Below are 20168 nucleotides of genomic sequence, written 5' to 3'. Positions count from 1 at the left end.
CTAGTAGAGGCTCTGGCCAAGTTGATACTTGTAACTCCAAGTGGGAGTATTTATCCTCGATAGTGGGTTCATGCCTCCATTGAATCTGGGACAGTGACAGAAAGTTCTAAGGTTGTGGATGTGCTGTTGCCACTAGGGATAAAACATCAATGCTTTGTTTAAGGATATTTGTGTTGATTACATTACGCACCATACTTAATGCAATTGTCTGTTGTTTGCAACTTAATACTGGAAGTGGTGCGGATGCTAACCCGAAGGTGGACTTTTTAGGCATAGATGCATGCTGGATAGCGATCTATGTACTTTGTCGTAATGCCCTGATTAAATCTCATAGTAGTCATCGTGACATGTATGTGCATTGTTATGCCCTCTCTATTTGTCAATTGCCCAACTGTAATTTGTTCACCCAACATGCTATTTATCTTATGGAGAGACACCACTAGTGAACTGTGGACCCCGGTCCATTCTTTACATCCGAAATACAATCTCATCGCAATACTTATTCTTTACTGTTATTCGCAAACAAACATCATCTTCCACACTATACGGTTAATCCTTTGTTTACAGCAAGCCGGTGAGATTGACAACCTCACTGTTACGTTGGGGCAAAGTACTTTGATTGTGTTGTGCAGGTTCCACGTTGGTGCCGGAATCCCAGGTGTTGCGCCGCACTACACTCCGTCACCAACAACCTTCACGTGTTCCTTGACTCCTACTGGTTCGATAACCTTGGTTTCTTACTGAGGGAAAACTTGCTACTGTACGCATCACACCTTCCTCTTGGGGTTCCCAACGGACGTGTGTTAACTGCACGCATCAAGCTCTCATGTTTAGCTCCAATCTATTAATATGAGTAGCATGTCATAAATATTTGCTTGCACTGTTTTATTCATAGATAGATATGACATTGTGGTATCCTCCTCTGAATAATTCACTTGAATCAACTTGGCACATGCTCACGCATGCATATGACTGAACAAAAGTCAATTAAGCCTCGATGATTTACTTTGCCTCAGAGTTCTTGTATCACTTTTATGCCTCTGTTAATTTATTTTGTCGCAAGCATGATCATGACAGTTACTACTCTCTTGATTGCCGCTTCCCAGTCTATTGCTAGCCTTCACTTGTACTTAGCGGGAACGCTGCTCGTGCTTCCAAACCCCTGAAAACCAAGTTATTCCAAAGTGTCCACCATAAACACTTATGCATGGCATTTCAAACCATTCCAAGTAAATTCTCATGTGCTACCTTTAAACCTTCAAAGTACTTCTCAATTTGTGTTAATGTTTTATAGCTCATGAGGAAGTATGTGGTGTTTTATCTTTCAACCTTGTCATTTACTCCTGACGGACTTTCACCAATGGACTAGTGGCACATCCGCTTATCCAATAATTTTGCAAAAAGAGTCGGCAACGGGGTTCCCAGCCCCAATTAATTAACTTTCATCAATAATTCTCTTCACATGCTTTGCCCCGATTTATCGATAGCAGCTTAATTTGCAAATAGACACTCCTCCATGGTATGAGAATGTTGGAAGGCACCCAAGGATTCGGTTAGCCATGGATTGTGTAAGCAAAGGTTGGGGGGAGTGTCATCCATAATGAAACTAAAATACATGTGTAAACAAAAGAGAAGAGGGATGATCTACCTTGCTGGTAGAGATAAAGTCCTTCATGGGAGCCGCTCTTGGAAGTCTGGTTGACGAGGTAGTTAGAGTACCCACTATCATTCGTTGACAACAACAAACACCTCTCAAAATAATTTTACTCCTGTTTTACAAATGAAAAGCTCTAGCACATGTCAATCCCTGCTTCCCTCTGCGAAGGGTCAATCTTTTACTTTTACATTGAGTCACCATCCTTTCTTTGAGCACCTTCTTGAGAGCACAACTGTCATTCTTAGGTTAATATGCTTGTCCCAAAATATGATTAGTTGTGGTATAACTTTGATGCTTTTATCTTTGATAATCTCTACTCCCGGTCTTCCCATGAACTTCAAAGGTGCCCGAGCATTTATGTTTTGCTGTACAAATACGGGCAAGCGAGATACCACTTTATCATATCCTTTTATGAACATTGCAATCCTGCTGATAGACATGATTCATGATACTTATTATTAATTTGTTGGTACCTTTTCCATGATTGACATAGCTATTAGATGACTTTATTTGCATGTATCTTATTATGAATTGCCTAAGTACTTGTCCATATCATGAGAATATTTACATCATATGAACAAATGTGTTCGTGAAAGTTCTTTTATCGCACTCGGTTGTTAATCGAATTGCTTGAGGACAAGCAATAAGCTAAGCTTGGGGGAGTTGATACGTCCAAAACGTATCTACTTTCCCGAACACTTTTGCTATTGTTTTGCCTCTAATTTGTGTATTTTGGATACAACTAACACGGATTGATTGAAGATGATTGAAGATCTTCTTCGGATGGATGCTGATTTCTTTACTGAGAACCATTATGCCGATTACATGGGTGCATCTGCGGAAGATGAAAGGATAAACATAAATGACCTGATAAAAGATGATTGAAGATTTTTTTTTTCTTCTGCCGAGTTTTTTCCTGAAATAAAGGCGAGATCTTGTATATATTGCGAGAACTATGTATAGTCAAAACGAGTTGTATTTATTTTTTCTCCTCCTCTAGCCCCCGAGTGTTTCGGTAGGCGTATGTATGTTTGTTGCTTGCGAAGTGTTTAAACCAAGGCAAATAATTTGTGATTTATATGTTGTAAGTGTCGAGTATATATTGTTCAATATATGGGTTGCAAGCCCCCGAGCCTGTCGAAGAAAAAGATGTATATCACCAGCATCGCGAGCCCGCCTCATTAAAAACCTTTCAGCCCCACTCGGTGCCTGATACGTCCAAAACGTATCTACTTTCCCGAACACTTTTGCTATTATTTTGCCTCTAATTTGTGTATTTTGGATACAACTAACACGGACTAACGTTGTTTTCAGCAGAATTGCCCTAGTATCTCGTTTTTGTGCAGAAACTCAACTTTCAGGAAAATCCCCAGGATTAATTCCAATGGGCCTATTTTCATAGAAGAGGGACGGAGCCAGAATACCAGAAGGAGGGGGGCCACGAGGCGCCAACCCCATAAGGCGGCGCGGTGGGCCCCTGGGCCGCGCCGCCCTATGGTGGCGACGCCTCGGGCAGCCCTAGGTGCCCCCCTCTGGACTACTTAAAGGTTTCGACCTAAAAACGCACGGGGGTTAGACGAAATCGCCAGAAGACATCCACAACGCCGCCGCCATCGCGAAACTCCATTTCGGGGGACAGAATCTCTGTTCCGGCACGCCGCCGGGACGGGGAAGTGCCCCCGGAAGTCTTCTCCATCGACGCCACCGCCTCCATCATGCTCCGTGAGTAGTTCCCCCATGGATTACGGGTTCTAGCTGTAGCTAGTTGGTACTCTCTCTCCCATGTACTTCAATACAATGATCTCATGAGCTCCCTTACATGATTGAGATCCATCTGATGTAATCGGTGTTGTGTTTGTTGGGATCCGATGGATTGTTACATTATGATTAGTCTATCTATATAAGTTTGTGAAGTTATTGTTGCTGCAATCTTGTTGTGTTTAATGCTTGTCACTAGTGCACGAGTGGCATGATCTTAGATTTAAGCTCTATAATTATTGCTTAGATTGTATCTACAAGTTGTTTGCACATGTCTATGCCCGGAACTCGAGGCCCAGAGTGACAGCAACTGGGATAACTGGAGGGGAAGGCGTAGGTATGAGGATCACATGTTTTCACCAAGTGTTAATGCTTTGCTCCGGTGCTCTATTAAAAGGAGTACCTTAATTTCCGATGAGATTCCCTTGAGGCCCGGCTGCCACCGGCTGGTAGGACAAAAGATGTTATGCAAGTTTCTCATTGCGAGCACGTATGACTATATATGGAGAACATGCCTACATAATTAATAATCTTGATGTTCTATCTTAATGCTATTTCAATCCTATCAATTGCCCAACTGTAATTTGTTCACCCAACACTTGTTACTTGTTATTTGAGAGTTACCACTAGTGTAGATAGCTGGGAACCCCGGTCCATCTCTTATCATCATATACTCGTTCTATATGTCATTGGAAGTAGTATCAACTATTTTCTGGTGCCATTGCCTCTGTGTTACTGTCACTGCTGTTGTGTTACTGTTACTATCGCTCTCATATTACTGTTGCTTTCACATCACCCCTGTTACTAGTGCTTTTCCAGGTGCAGCTGAATTGACAACTCAGTTGTTAAGGCTTATAAGTATTCTTTACCTCCCCTTGTGTCGAATCAATAAATTTGGGTTTTACTTCCCTCGAAGACTGTTGCGATCCCCTATACTTGTGGGTTATCAGTGCCCTGAAAGGAAAAGAGTGCGTCTGAAAACTCGCGAGCTTTTCAGTACATTGTATGTTTACATATGTAACTATATTTCGGCTTATATGCGTAAAGACGCCTGAGCTGCGCCACGTTCCAGGGGTTTGATTCCTCCTTCCCTGTCTTCTTGTCCTTCAATCTGTATGCGCCTCCTGGAATTACTTCGGTGATGATGTATGGTCCTATCCATGGAGACTCAAATTTCTCGTGACTGTCCTGGGTGAGTCGAAGAACCAAGTCGCCAACTTGAAAAGACCTTGGTCGCAGACGTCGACTGTGGTAGTTCTTCAGATTCTGTTGGTACGTGGTGACTCTTGATAACACCTCGTCTCTAGCCTCATCGAGTGCATCGACATCATCTTCCAGCGCCTTTCTCGACGTTTCTTCATCATACTCCGCCACTTTCGGGCAGTCGTGCTCTATTTCTATCGGGAGTACTGCCTCCGCTCCATGGACCAAGAAAAACGGGGTTTCTTGTGTCGTTGTGTTCGGTGTGGTGCGTATGCTCCATAATACACTAGGCAACTCTTCAGGCCACGTATGTCGAGCCTTTTCCAACGGTGTCAACAACCATTTCTTGATTCCATTGCAGATTATGCCGTTTGCTTTTTCGACTTGGCCATTGGTTTGCGGGTGTGCCACCGATGCAAAGTGCAATTTGATGCCCACTTCTGCACAATATGCCTTGAACTCTTTTGATGTGAAATTGCTGCCGTTGTCTGTAACTATGCTGTTAGGGACACCGAACCGAAAAACTATGCCCTTGATGAAGCTCACCACCGATGCTGCATCTGCCAAAGTTACTGGTACTGCTTCGATCCACTTGGTGAACTTGTCGACAGCCACAAGAAGATATACATATCCTCCTGGCCAAGCTTTGTGTAGTTTTCCCACCATGTCGAGACCCTATTGTGCGAAGGGCCAAGCCAATGGTATTGGCATCAGCTCTGCTACTGGAGAATGAGGCTTTGCCGCAAATCGTTGACACGCATCGCACGTGCGCACTATATTTCTTTTGCATCTTCTATTGCTGTCAGCCAGTAAAATCCTGCCCTAAAAACTTTGGCTGCTATTTCTCGGCTGCTTGCATGATGGCCACATATTCCTTCGTGTATGTCCTTGAGTATAAGTTTTCCTTCTTCAGGTGTGACGCATCTTTGAAGTACTCCTAATATACTTCGTTTGTACAGCTCCCCCTTGATCACCGTAAAAGCTTTTGAGCGTCGGATGATCCGTCTTGCCTCAACTGGATCTTGGGGTATTTCTTTCCTCATGATATATGCTATGTAAACCTGCATCCAAGGAACTTCTATCATCATGACTTCATGTGATTCCTCCTCATCTTCCGACATACTGGTTTCGGTGTTTTCTGGTTCTACTCCATTTCTTGCTCAAAAGCTATTTGTTCTTGGTGGAATAGATACTGGATGGTTTGGTACTGTAGTGTTCTTACTGTTCTTGGTGTTCTTACCCTGGAGCTTGTGTCGATGAACTCTAGGGTTTGGTGGCTGAAAAGGTTTTATATCAGCCAGTGGTGGCTTCCTTGGTGGACATCAAGTGATGTGCCAATTTGATGACTCCTCCTGTGTGTGTGTTGGTGAGCATGCACTCATCCTTGTGAGTTGTGTGCTTCACAGGTTGAAACTTGTGCCCTTGGAAGTGGATCAGCTCGGCTGGTTGATCTTATCCTGCCTATTTACCTTTCTTTCTAATTTACCAAGTGGCATTGCCATTTGGCAAAATGTGCATCTCTGTTTCTTTTGTTACTATGCAGGGATCAAGAGGAGGTGAGAAAGAACTACTCCATCAATTTGTTGATCAAGAAGATCAAGAAGATGGAGATATTTTAGTTTAGCTAGTTTATTAACATGTTGTAATTTTCCCTTTCTTTTTCATTTATCATTTTTTGAAATGAGTTATGTAATAATTATTCCATTTGAATATTGTAAAGATAATGTATCTTGTGTGTGATGATCAATAAAGCTCAATGTTTATCTAATGAGCTTATTGTGATATTGTGATATTTTTTTCTTATTTATATTATCCAATTATAATATTATTATTTGAATCATTAATTGTTTGAATTATGAATTGTCATAGTGTTGTTTGAGTTGAATTTCACTTCAAACTCATTTCAAATTCAATCACACAACTCAAAGTGTGAAATGCTAATGTTCCTCCTCTTTTCAAAACCCTAATTCAAAAGAGATCATGTCCAAGTTTGTCGCACTCTCGAAACCCTAACCCTAGCTGGTGTCGAGAGAGAAACTTGTTCCGTCTTAGGTTTTATGCAATTAAGCGCGAAATTTTCCCTAGTTTTGCGATGCAATGCACATCCCTTTTCTAATTCTACCCCTCAAACGTCTCGAATCCTGGGATATTACATTGCAATTCCCCGACAACGACGCCAAAAAATGTTCTAGCAGTCGCCGTGGGAATTTAACCACGCCGCAACCATTGCGAGATGCTCTTCCAACACCCCGGCAACGGCGCTAGAAAATGTTCGTGACGGCAACAACTTTGTGTATACCAACTCGTTGGGACTCCAAGTGCAGAGTGCTGTAGCAAGCATCTTTTCCCCACAAGGGTGACTCGAGGGTTTATATTGAAATATCGGGGAATTGGCTTAGAAGCTGAATTCTTCTTGTCCTCTTCTAGCAACCTGGGGTGTCCCCAATTCTACTATGTGGTTGTCAAGCACAAGGTTTCGTATTAGTAATAGTAAATACAAGTATAACTTAAGGTAAAGTAAAGTAAACAACCCAAAAAAACTAAATTAAAACAGTAAAGGGATAATGGTTTTTGCGTTTTGTGTGTGTGTGTATGTGGAAAAAGTATTTTTGGTATTTTCGGATTAATAAATAGTGGTAAATGTAAAGTGTGGTAATAACGTGGTAACATCGGCAAGCCCCGGAGGAGGGAAAAATGGAACCTCCAGACCGTGTCTCCAAACGCGATGCTCCCTACAAAATCACGACGTCGAGAATGCCACCATCACGTCGATCCAACTCTGAACCTAGGCTTTCACACGGAGACATCAACCATCCCGGAGAGAGCGAGTTGAGTGTCGGCGCACCTCAACCCCCCGCACTCCACCACCCTACCCGCCGGACTAGGGCAACCGTCCAATTTATCCACACCGTTGCCGCAACACTTCACCATCATAGCTGTAGTGTCATGGACCTGCCACGGCCTGCATGGATGAGAACACTCCTCGCAACACCCGCCCTTCTTCCACCTCCCGGGCGAAAGAGAGCTCGCTGCCACTGTTGTCACCTCCTGACAACATAGCAACAAAAGCAGCCCTCGGACCCAGGGTGGGTTGCGCCCTTCTCACCCGCCGCCTTTGCCGGCCGGGCGCCGCCACCGCCGCTAGTGCCAGCGGCGGCATCGGCCAGGGGTTGTTGGAGCTAGGGTTTCTCCCTCCGGGGTCGCCCGCTCGTGCGACCCGGGAGGAGATGGGGAAGTTCTTACCTCCATGGTAAGATCAATCGTTTGTCCACTTGAGTAGCGTGGGCAAGAAATTGATATGGCCAGAAATGCATTGCAATGGGCATAGACAACAAAAAAATAAAAGAAAGTACCGCGAGATAGAAAATAAAGTAGTGCATAGGGTCACGGTGATAGCAGGGCAGATGCTGGAACCAAAGTAGAAGTAGAAAAGCCTCGCCCCACGCCCCCACTCCACCACCACACTCCAAGCGCACGGCCACGCCCCCTCAGGACCAACACCGACCCGCACGGCAGGCACATCCTCAACCCGCCCGCCCGCCTCCCTTCCATTCCCCTCCGCCTCCCCCACGCCGGCCACTCCCCCGCCCCGCCCACCGCTGCGCCGCCGCCTCCCCCAACCCCGCCGCCGCCGCCTCGCCCGCCCAGCGCCCCAACCGATCCGTCGCCCCTCTAGGGTTTCGCCCCGCCCCCTCCCACCGATTCGCCTCGATTCGCGCTACTGCTCCGGCCCGCCGCCGCCTGCTACTCCCGCCCCCGCCGCCGCTGCCGCGGCCAGCCCCCCGCGCGCCGGGAGCCAGGGGCACCCCGCCCCGCCGCATTGGCTGGCGCGCGCATCGCGATGGTGCCCAACGGGCTCCTGCCCAACGCATCCGCGGGGGTCACCAGGCGCCTCGACCCCGACCGCTGGGCCGTCGCCGAGGCCCGGACCGCCCACCTCATCGCATGCGTACAGCCCAACGCCTCCTCCGAGGCACGGAGGCTCGCCGTCTACAACTACGTGCAGCGACTCATCATGAACTGCCTCTCCTGCCAGGTATACACTGGACTGCCTCCCCAACTGGATCGACTGCTTGCGCGAGTAACGCTAGTACTAGGGACTAGCGGCGTGCAGTGTCGCTCACTCTCCTTGGTCCACTCCACTGCATCAGCACACGCCGAGTTGTCTATGCTAGGTTTACTCGTTCCATTTCAGTTTGGGTAGCTAAATAAGGTCGCCGTTATGTGATTGACAGAGTCAAACCAACTACACTTTCTCACCTCTCCGAAATTTGCCTGCCTCAGCAGCAAAGCTGATTATTATACTAATCTCATACCACAATGGCTGCGTGTGTGCCTGAGCAGCAACGCTGACTATTATTCACACAGAAAATGGTGTATCGGGTCCTCCTTCTGTTATTATTTAAATTGTCAAAAGTGCTTCTGCAGTTCCCCTACTTACTCGTGCAGAAAAACACGAGGGCATCTTATTGCTACTCACTAACATGTACGTGTCCTTGTCTGTTTTACCCTTTCCTAACCTGCTCGCAAGCTTTGAGTTCTTATCCATGGGAGGTACTCTGCAACACCTAAGCTTTGTTTTGGGTGAAGAGTGCGTCCTTGCGATCTTTCTACTGCATCCATTATTGAACTGTGCTTCGAACGCAGCATCATTTCCATATGCGATGCAGCAGACTAGTACCTACCGTGCTAATGAAGGCTTATCGAACTACACCATTGGCCTTAGTATAACGTGATGGTACGATATGCAAACCTGACACCTCTTAGTCGAGAAGATGTCTAGTAATCCTCTTCTGTAGGAGTACTAATTCAGTTGCCATGTGGTTGCCCTACTTTACTAGCATACCTGACATAACAATCAATTGCACTAGGCACATTGGTAGATGTCAGTGTTAAAGTAGTTCCCTGTTTCTTGGAAAATGCAAACAAAGTGGTTCAGTTGTTTGTTTTCCTTATGCAAGGCTTGTTTGTGCTAGCATCTCGCCATTTTCCTGGTCCTACCTTTTTGTGTGCCTGTTCCAAATATATTGTACCTGCTGATTATATGTGCTTCAAATGGAATTGATCTCTCCCCCTTCAGGTTTTCACTTTTGGATCAGTCCCTCTCAAGACTTACTTACCGGACGGTGACATTGATGTCACTGCTTTCAGTAATAGCGATGAATTAAAGGATACCTGGGCAAATCTTGTTCGGGATGCTTTGGAGCATGAAGAGAAAAATGAAAACGCTGAATTCTGTGTGAAAGAAGTTCAATATATTCAGGCGGAGGTAGTCTCTCTCTCTCTCTGGCAAGTCAAATATGATACTCCGTATTATTTTGTAGTTGATTCTTTCTGTAAGTACATGGCTCTCTTTTTGGTAACTACTAGCAGTGTCGAATTAAGAAGTTTGCCTCCTCACATGTGTGTTGAAATTACTGTTGGGACTCCATTGCTGTATTTTGATTTGTGCCACATGGGTTGGAGTAAAATTGAAAAAAAACCCAACTCATCTAAAGTGGCAGTTCAGTTTCATATGCTCTCCCTTTCCTTTACCTGAAATTCTGGGGATTCACATATGTCTGTGGATATTCTGTTTGCGATAGAATACTCTGGCACACTTACAGTGCCTTCGCGAGACATGTGATGCAGAGTTAGGCTAATCACTACAGTAAGATGTGCTAACCTATTATGCCCCAGTGCAAACATTCAGGTGGCTTGCTAATGGAAAAATACTTCTAATTCCCTTCTAGTTCTCAGATAGGGAACACATTCTTCTATTTATAGATTATGCTATCTTGTGTTCTTCATCCATATTGTACCGTTCTCATGTATTTCGTGAATCATGCACAGGTAAAGCTTATCAAGTGTCTCGTGGACAACATTGTTGTTGATATCTCATATAATCAAGTTGGTGGATTGTGTACACTTTGTTTCCTTGAACAGGTGTGTTCTCTTGTACAAATCAACTGAGTGTGTATACTATATGCAAAATGACCTGCTGGAATCAGTTCTTTCTGTATATCAGTCTATCAGATGTGCAGTGTTGACTTTATGGCTATGCATATCACGCATAGGTTCCACCAGGATCAAAGCTACTTTACTTTTCTGCCTACTCTTGCTTGTAATGACTCTGCATTTTGTTAGGTTGACAACTTGATCAATCAAAATCATTTATTCAAGCGGAGCATCATATTGGTAAAGGCATGGTGTTTTTATGAGAGTCGTATTCTTGGAGCTCACCATGGTCTTATATCTACTTACGCATTGGAGACCCTGGTTCTGTACATTTTTCACGTGTTCAACAACTGTTTTACTGGACCACTCGAGGTAACTTCCCTCTCTTGCATTTTAGTAACCTGATATGAAAACAGTGCTCAGTTGTTACTTCTGTGTTTGCAGGTATTATACCGTTTCTTAGAATTCTTTAGCAACTTTGATTGGGAGAAATTTTGTTTAAGTTTGTGGGGCCCGGTTCCTATAAGTTCACTTCCAGATATGACTGGTAATCTAATATATCATTCTTGATTTTACTAGTGCTTCATGGTTAATGGAAGCATATTTTTTGATAATTTGTTGCTATTTCAAGCAGCGGACCCCCCACGGACGGACACTGATGAATTGTTGCTGAGCAAGTCCTTCCTGGATAGATGCAATCATTTATATGGAGTTATGCCTCGCACCCAGGAGAACCAGGGTCAACCATTTGTTTCAAAGCACTTCAATGTTATTGATCCATTACGAATAAACAATAACCTTGGAAGAAGTGTCAGTAAAGGTAACTATCAACCTACCTAAAAGAGTCCAATTGAAGCAAATGAATCTAGCAGAGTTCATGCCCGCTGGTTTTGCGTAGTTCTGTAGTCATACATTGGACTCTAAATGGTTCTTGCTCTATCATAGTTGCTAGGTTTCTCCATTTGGCCAAGCCTGGTGTATCTGTGGTAGACATCTTATTCTTAAACAAAGTACATCCTTTTCAGCTGTGTTACACGGATATAGCACTAACCTAGCGTTACCATCACCCTGTGTGGCAGTACATGTGTCTTCAAGTTCTTTATTTAAAAGAAAAGAAAATGGTTACTCTATATATTGGCCCAACCCAAGTTAGTGTAAACCTATACTGTAAGGCCTTCTCTAATGCATTGTCTCTTAGTGCAGTATTCTAGGTAGTGATGTATTTTAAGAAACTATCACCCCAATGCCTTGTTTCTTAAGGGTTGTATCTAAGTAGGCTTGCATTTAATGATATGGGCTCATGCATACGTAGGATTGGACTAGCCATTTTTTCCCTATGGCCACGTGCAAGAGTTGTACTCCCTCCGTTTTAATTTACCTCGCGTTCCAGGTTTAATCAAAGTCAAATTTTGTAAAGTTTGACAAAAAAAATATAAGAAAAAATATCAGCATTCTTAATACCAAATGCATATAATGTGAAAATGTACTTCATGATGATTCTAATACAAATGTTTTATATTGTAGATGTTGATATTTTTTCCTAAATATTCAGTCAAACTTTACAAAATTTGACTTTGACTAAACCTAGAAATTGAGGGAATTGTGAACGGAGGGAGTATGTTAGCTAAGATGCAACATCAATCTCTTTCATCATTATTTATGATGCCACATCATCATTTTGCGTATGATACTGCACTAAGAGACTAGCATTTGGGAAGGCCTAAGAGGCAAGCTGGCACACTCGTCTGCTTGACCCCTCAGTCCTTCCACTATGCGTCTCTCCTCCAGGCTGGCAGCTGCATCCTAGTTTGTAGAGGATACTTTACACAGTAGGACTAAATGGGAGCTGAGATAGTGAGCTTCAGATCAGCTAGGCTGAGACGATGAGTTGACGAAGCTTGTTAAGAAAGAGTGAAAGAGAGAAATCCATACGGGTTTGTGTGGTCATGTGGGGATACAGTGTGTTGTGGATGCCCTTGGTGTGGTGGGCTGAGTCGGCTCTATGGGCGAGCCTGCTCTTTAAGCCTTTTTATCCACTATCGTCGTTTTGCTTTCTTATGGATCTTCTGTGTGTATTGTGTGTAGCATTTCATGTATGCCGCTTTACATTTATATTTTGATTTTGGTGTTTCCCTGTATCCGTATCTCCATTCCGTGAGATAAACATCTTCATGTATAATGTTAAAGTAATATATCTGGTATTTGTGTTGTAACTCACAGCTTTGCCCTGCTAACAGTCTCATCATGTGGATATAAAAACTTAATGGAGCAACCAAGCCAGTTTGACTCCAAGTAGCGAAACCTTGTAGCCTAATAACCCAAGTAGCTTAGCATTTTGATGTACCAAGCATCCCTTAGATATTACTGGAAAACAATTTCTTATCCAGCTGATGAAAGACCCGAACATGCCTTAAACTGCCACTCCGTGCACATCATCCTATCGGTCTTTGATGGCAAATGTTAGTAATTGCTATTCTGTGTTGTGTTGGGTACATTTTTTTTTGGGTTATTTAGAATTGCATTTACCACCCCTTCATACTACTACTGTTAGTGGTGGGCTTAAGTCAGTTACTCTTGATAGTAGACCTACAATAAGGCATGCGTTGAATGCATACAAAGTACGTGTTTGATTAAGAGATGATATCTGTCTTATTTTGATTGCTCAGCAATTCAAAACCATAATATGCATCGCCTGTATGTACACAACCTTGTCTTTGGTCATTTTGCTGATGTGATTGATCATTCTCTTATAGATGATATCTGTGTTATTTTGATTGCTCAGCAATTTAAAACCATAATATGCATCGCCTGTATGTACACAACCTTGTCTTTGGTCATTTTGCTGACGGGATTGATCATTCTCTTATAGACAGTGAATTTATCGTATTTTGGCTGCATTGATATAGAAGTTGAGCTCTTTAAGATCGATGAAAGTACAGCAATATGTTGTGTTGATAACTTCTTACTTTTTCAGGCAATTACTTTAGAATACGCAGTGCCTTTTCTTTTGGGGCAAAAAGGCTGGCAAAGTTACTTGAATGTCCAACCGAAGATCTAATTGCTGAAGTAAACCAGTTCTTTACAAATACATTGACAAGACATGGGGGTGGCATTCGTCCTGATGCGCCTACACAAAATTTGTTTCCTGAACATGCTCTGAAGATTGTCCCCGCTGAAGCGTCAAACAGCTACGGAAGTGCAACAATGACCAAGAATAAGATTGAAAAAGTTAAACTTCGAGCTAATCAGGACAATCGCACTGAAGGCTCTCGCTGTTATCCTGAACATATTTCTCAACCACCTCAGAGAAGTGATCTACGCTCTCGAAATTCGCCAAGGACAGCTAATCCTTCAGCTTCTCATGCACAACACCAAAAAGTTTATGCGACAAAACCCAGCACCAAGGTCTCTGAACAGCTTGAAAGAAACAGGTCTGGTGGGTCGATGCCAAGTGAAAGGGGTGGAAGAATGCCAAATGCTCTTGTTGTTAATGGCCGGAGTGGGCAAAATGTGTCCCCTTTTGCAAGAACCCAGTCTAGTCCTGAACTGACAGACCCTTCTGTTGAAGGATTTTCTCGTGGAAGGCGAACTAGAGTGGTTGAAATGGAGAAATCTGTCAAGACTGATTACAATAGCAGAAGGAATAACTTGGTTCCAGAAGTGCCTAGCAACCACAGCACTAAGTCTTCACAGGATGAGTCAATATCATCCATGAACAGTTCATCTCATCCTAGCGCAAAAGCAGCTTCAGACTCGAATAGTGTTTCAAGCAGCTATCACGAAGATAATGGTTTCATGATTAACGAAGAACTTCCTTCTGTCTCTGAGACATCAGAGATGCAGCATGAGGAAAATGTTCTAGCTAATCTAATGGCATCAGCAAAGTTGCATGGCTTCAACGGACAGGTTCAATTGCCAATGCAATTACATCCTCATATGTTACTGCCTCCAGCACCTTTTCCTCAAAAAACTTTTCCGGGGATTCCACCAACTAACTTAATTGGTAATCAGTGGTTGCACAACATGCAGTTTCTTCAAGGATTTGTTCCACCACCTATGACCCATTATACTTACAACCCTAATTTTGCACCAAACACTGAGGATGGTAATGAGAGTGAAAAAAGTACTGCATCAGATCCAAATCTTGATCCTGCCAATAGTCAGTATGAGCATGATTTTCGGTCATCAAGAAATATTAACCATGAAGGAAGGGATCGACATGTGCATCGTTTTGATGGCAAGAACCGTTCCTCTTCACCTAATGGCGTATCTGGTGCCCCCTTGGAAAGGCAGATGGAATATACTGTTGAGGATAGTGGAGCAGTAGAAGAAAACTATACCAACATGTTTCAAAATCAAATAAGTAGAGAAGCTGGTAGAAATGTCCCCATGAGTAGTGGAAATTTGAGAACGACTTCACAACCCAGTTCTTCTAAAAGCAAAGCACTGTCAGAGAGTTCATGGGATGAAATAGCTGTTAAGTCATCGCGACCTTCGAGGGACAAATGGGAAAAAAAGCCTACCTTTCCAACCCCTACCACAACCGCACTTAGCATAAGTAAGACTGGTTGGCAGACAGGAAATACCACTGACCATATGCCAACAGAAGTTGATGAAGGAGCCACGAATGGGGGTGTATTACCAATCATTAGACATGAAGCTTCTGACATAGTAATAGGGTCTGTCTCGTCGGAGCCATCAAGAACTGGTCAAGTACGGAATGAGCTTAACACATCATGGATGCATAATCCAATGTTTGCACCTTTTCTTATTGGTTCCCCTCAGCAGAGGCAAGCTGATAACTCCGGACTGACTTTCGTCCCAACAGGTCCACCAGTTCCTTTTCTTGTGTTTCCATATGTTCCTGGCAGTAGAGATGGATCTGTCCCGCAGTTTGAGGGGAATGAAGGAATCGACCAATTTCCTGTCAGTGTTGCTATACAAAATTTTAGTTCACTCAGTGATGTTCACCAGCCTGATACCAATGCTACCTCAGCGGCATCATCCAGTACGGTAGCTAATCAATCTTATGAGCACAAGCCTGACATTTTGAACAGCGATATTGATGGCCACTGGAAGAATTTACAATATGGACGGTTTTGTCAAGATGCACGGCCCATGGGTCCTGTATTATACCCTTTTGCAGTGCCTCCAGGGTACATGCAGGGTCCATGGGATGGGCCTGGAAGACCACCTTCGCCGAATGTCAACTGGGCACCGATGGTGGGTCCTGGCCAGCGACCCTTTCCTGTGATGCCTCTACAGTCCGCTTCAGAAAGAATTACCGGTGTTCCTCCACACTATGGAGAGCATGCATCCAGATACCGTGGTGGAACAGGAACCTACTTGCCAAATCCTGTAAGCTCCTAATAAATTGTTCATTTTACATACCTTATTGCAGATAGCATATTTACTTTTGGTCTATTGAAAAATAATAAATTATGTGCACTGTAAATGTACCAGTTTTAGCAATATATTTTCATCAGCTTTATCTTTTCTGAAACTGTAATATCACCACCTTGTGAAACAGATTTCGTAGTTCTTAAGTTCTCAACCAGCTGCACTCTACTACTAAAAAGATCTACTAGTGGAAAAGGCTACATTCAAACTGAAACAGATCATATTCAGAAACTCTTGGAAATTGTGGTAGGACCCAAATTTATGCAAAATAAAGATTGTTGAGATAGGAAGCTTCACATTGGCATAGCTGCTGAGAAACAGCTGGTCTTGATCAACATCCATTTAATGATCCTATTATGAGATTGTAACAGTTAACATTTTTGTTTGATGGGTTTGCTACATGGGCACAGTAAAGAAATGGCAACTTCTAATAACACAATTGAGTTTACATAAAATATTCAAGAGAATATGTACTTCAGCTTGTCATCAATAGAGTTTGGTCCCCAGAAATAGGCAGTGTGTACCATTACCAAGTGGCTGGTTCCAGGATTCTTGTAGTAACCAGTAAAATTAGTCAAGAAGTATTAAAAGTATTAGTAACTGGATCCATTTCCTTGGAAGTTTTCCTAGCAATCCATCAACTCAAATACTGTCATTGATCTGCTTCTGCGGTACTGAGCAATCTTTTTTTGTGCTTGGCGTGGTCTTGATCACTCCAATATACTACCTCCATTTCAAGGAATAAGGCGTCCTCTTTTTACGTGCTTTTTGTTTGACCAAAAATTACTTTATTAAATATATAAAGATTGTTTGTATGAAATCAGCATCATTAGAAAGTGCTTTTCAGTACGAATCCAATGGTGCTTATTACATATAATAAAATTAAAATTTTATTGCTCAATTTTTATGGTCAAAGTTTATCTTGAAATACGCGTGCGCCTTATTCCTTGAAACGGAGGTAGTATAAAACAATGTGGAATTTAGTCATCACTTGTCGCTGAGAGTAGGAATAATTCAGTATCCTGATGTGTAGTACACATGGTGTTAGTGTTGTGGTTCATTGATGAGGGTGGAACTTGACCTAACTGAACTGTGACTTCATCAGTTGCTGCATGCGAAACTTATTTTGTAGCTGAATTTAAGATATTTTGTGTGGTGGGGGTAGTTCTATATCCCTCCACCGCATTGTGTCTTCAGCGCAACGTAGTTTATCAGGCAATGCTTTATGAACATGTTAGTATTTTAACCGGGGAATACTAAGCTGTCATTGTATTCATTGCATTTTCTCAGAAGGTTCCATTTAGGGACCGAGAGCGACACCCAAGTTCAAGATACTACAGAGGAGGTTATAATAGTGATAAGGGTGACAATAGTGATAAAGAAGGAAGTTGGCCAAACCCAAGACAACGAAATACAGGCCGCAACTATGGACGTAGCCAACCAGAGAGGTACGGCATGAGGTCTGATAGGCAGACAGCAGATGAAGGTCAGTTTGACAGGCAGCGGAGATCCCATAGAAATGACTCACACAGGCATGAGGCAGGTGCTCAATATCTGGTACAGGGCCAATCTATTGGATCTACAAACTCTACTCGCAAACCAGGGAACATTGCACATGCACATGAGGTTTACTCATCACCATATACAGCTCCAAATGGTGCTGGTGCTTCAGATTCACAGTATTTAATGGTTTACCCATACGAACCAGGTCTAAATCATGGTTCTTCCTCTGAACAGCTTGAGTTTGGCTCACTGGGGCCGATCCCTATGACAGATGATGGTGATCTACCACACCCCACTCGCCATTTAATGGCTAATGGCTTTTATGGGCAAAGACATCCTGCATTTAGGGTTGATTCCTCTCATTCATCTCCTGATCAACCATCATCACCTCAACCTCGCAGGTAGTACTCCTTGCTTGTCTCCTTTGTTGTATTTATTTTGTCGTTGAAGAACAAGCAGTTACCGTTGACAAAACCAAATCATCGATGTATAAATGAACTTAATTTTATTTGCAACAATTAGTTGTTTCTTATGCATCAGAGTTATTCACAATTGCAATTGCCACTGTCATTCTAGTTAAAATTGACAAAAACGCCGATGGATGATCTTTTTGGGATACAATAGAGTTCTAGCTGATTTCTCTAAATCTTAAGTTTATTTTGTAGTTCATGCTCACACCTTTGCCTCACCAATTTTAGTATTGTTGTGTACTTAAATAGTATTAATGTACCCACATTTTCAATACCTTTTATATTCCAGAATATGCTAAATGTTCAGTTGTTTGCATGTCATTGTGAAGTGCCGTTCATAACAATGAGTAGGAATCTTCTTCCCGATACTACCCTATATCTCCCTTAAGGATATGACCCATCTCAGCTGACATTTCACGACGCCTTCATTCTTCTGATGTGATGGAACTGTGGCCAGCTTTTACTTAAGCGCAACAGTAATTCCATCCATGAAAACATGGAATAAAGAATGAAGTGTAAATGATTGTTGATGAGCCATTCCTTTGTTGTTACTATCAAAAGAGAACAAAATCGATTTCTGTTCTGTGTTTTGTACAACTAGTATTCTTATTATTCTACATATGGTGGTAGGTGGGTCTATTCTTGAAACCTTGTGCCATTAAATGAAGGTTAATTAGATAGATGCCATTGCAATTTCCAGCTATTTGAGAAACGCCACTACAATTATCTGTACATTCTATAGACGCCATTATGCCTATTTAATCACGCATACTGACCAAAATATACTTGTATTTTGTCCAAAATACGTATACGGGTGGGGCCCATTCACTTTAGCTTCACGCTGGGACATGGCGACAAGCTCCACCCGAAACAAAAAAATGGACGTGTATTTTTTTTGTCTGTTCTTGGTACGTGTATAAGGAGCTTGCTCAACCGATTTGAGTTTCCACATCTCAGGTTGCTAGTTTCAAGATAGCCAAATAACTTAGATGCCTAGGACAAAAACAAATGATGTACATGCTGACCGCTAACCTGAATATGATTTAGCTGACCAAATTGATAATGAAAAGAAATACATTATATTTGACGATGAGAACATGTATGAGATGTTGAACTTAGATCTTCAACTTACATATTTACGACTTCATATTATTTTGTTCAATTTTATTCTGTCAAAATTTTATCCCATTTCTTTTTTAATTTTACTGTTCCCTTCCTATGCTGTTTCGGGTGCGGCCCACCATGTATACGTATCTACGCTAGAAATAAAAGTGTATATTAGCCGGTATGGTGTTTAAATGGACGTAATGGCGTTTATGGAATGTATATAGAATTGTAATGGCATTTTTCAAAAGACGAAAGTTGTAGTGGTGTTTCTCAAATAGCCGAAAATTGCAGTGGCATCTATCTAATTAACCCTTAAATGAATAGTGTGGTCATGTTGCATAACTAATTATTTCATGAGTCGTGCAGTTTGCTTCTGTGGAATGCTTTCTTGATTGTTACCTTTTGTCAGTACTTAGCAGCATTTGCTGTCATCAAGCTGAAGCTTATCTTTTCTCTTCTCTTTTAAGGTAGCTCGAAGGATACGGTAGCCTGGCTCTGACACTGAATCCGTGCATATCTGTCAGTTATATGTAGCTCTGGTGCCTGTCCTACACGAGTGCATATTGTTGGACCATCTGGTGCCCAGATTGCGCATGCGGCTTTTAGCCGGTAAGCAGCTGGTGTTCGAATGGTTACCAATATTTAGTTCCGTCCAAAGACACATCAGTCACCAGCAGGTTATGTTTATCTATCTACCATGCTGGTGTTTGAATGCTTTGAGATGCCTCAGCAATATTTAGTCCCATCAGAAGACGCACCAGCCATTGCAATATGTTTTACTGGAGATTATCATGTTGCTTTCTAAAACAAAAGCAGCAGCGTCTTCTGAATAAACCATGGAACCAGGAAGACCAGAATATATTCACGATGAATTGACCCTTTTGATCACAAGGGTTAAGTGAGAATGCCAGCCCCCATCTCAACATCAAGGACAAGCCTGAGAACTCATTGGATTCTACGATATTTCAGCTGGATTGTACTATCCAGCCGAAAGCTAATAGTGAACTCATGTCCAGGGGCAGAAGAGCAAGATCATGTAATCATGTTTTCACATATGAAAACACTTTCCACATTAGATGTATTAGGGTTTAAGAATGTTGCAGTTATGTTTCTAGCTTCGAGGAATATAATCT

General features: G+C 42.6%; 1 protein-coding gene across 4 annotated transcripts; it reads left to right on the top strand.

Moving 5' to 3' along the window:
- The first annotated feature begins 8431 nt into the window (after positions 1 to 8431).
- On the top strand, positions 8432 to 19737 carry LOC124701759. Of its 4 annotated transcripts, XM_047233860.1 has the most exons (10): positions 8432 to 8654; positions 9699 to 9887; positions 10451 to 10543; positions 10745 to 10927; positions 11000 to 11102; positions 11187 to 11375; positions 13530 to 15913; positions 17246 to 17581; positions 17693 to 17859; positions 19503 to 19737. In XM_047233860.1, the coding sequence occupies exons 1-10, from the start codon at positions 8460 to 8462 to the stop codon at positions 19504 to 19506; spliced, it is 3843 nt and encodes a 1280-aa protein (XP_047089816.1). In that variant the 5' UTR covers positions 8432 to 8459; the 3' UTR covers positions 19507 to 19737. The 4 variants fall into 4 exon arrangements, with proteins under 4 accessions (XP_047089816.1, XP_047089815.1, XP_047089814.1 ...); XM_047233859.1 differs by having other exon boundaries at positions 11190 to 11375; positions 17246 to 17859; XM_047233858.1 differs by having other exon boundaries at positions 17246 to 17859.
- Positions 19738 to 20168: the final 431 nt, after the last annotated feature.

Source organism: Lolium rigidum, chromosome 3, assembly GCF_022539505.1.
Source record: "Lolium rigidum isolate FL_2022 chromosome 3, APGP_CSIRO_Lrig_0.1, whole genome shotgun sequence".
NCBI classification, from domain to species: Eukaryota; Viridiplantae; Streptophyta; class Magnoliopsida; order Poales; family Poaceae; genus Lolium; species Lolium rigidum.
The sequence above is the reverse complement of the archived record's forward strand: the minus strand, read 5'-3'. Positions and strand labels throughout refer to the sequence as shown.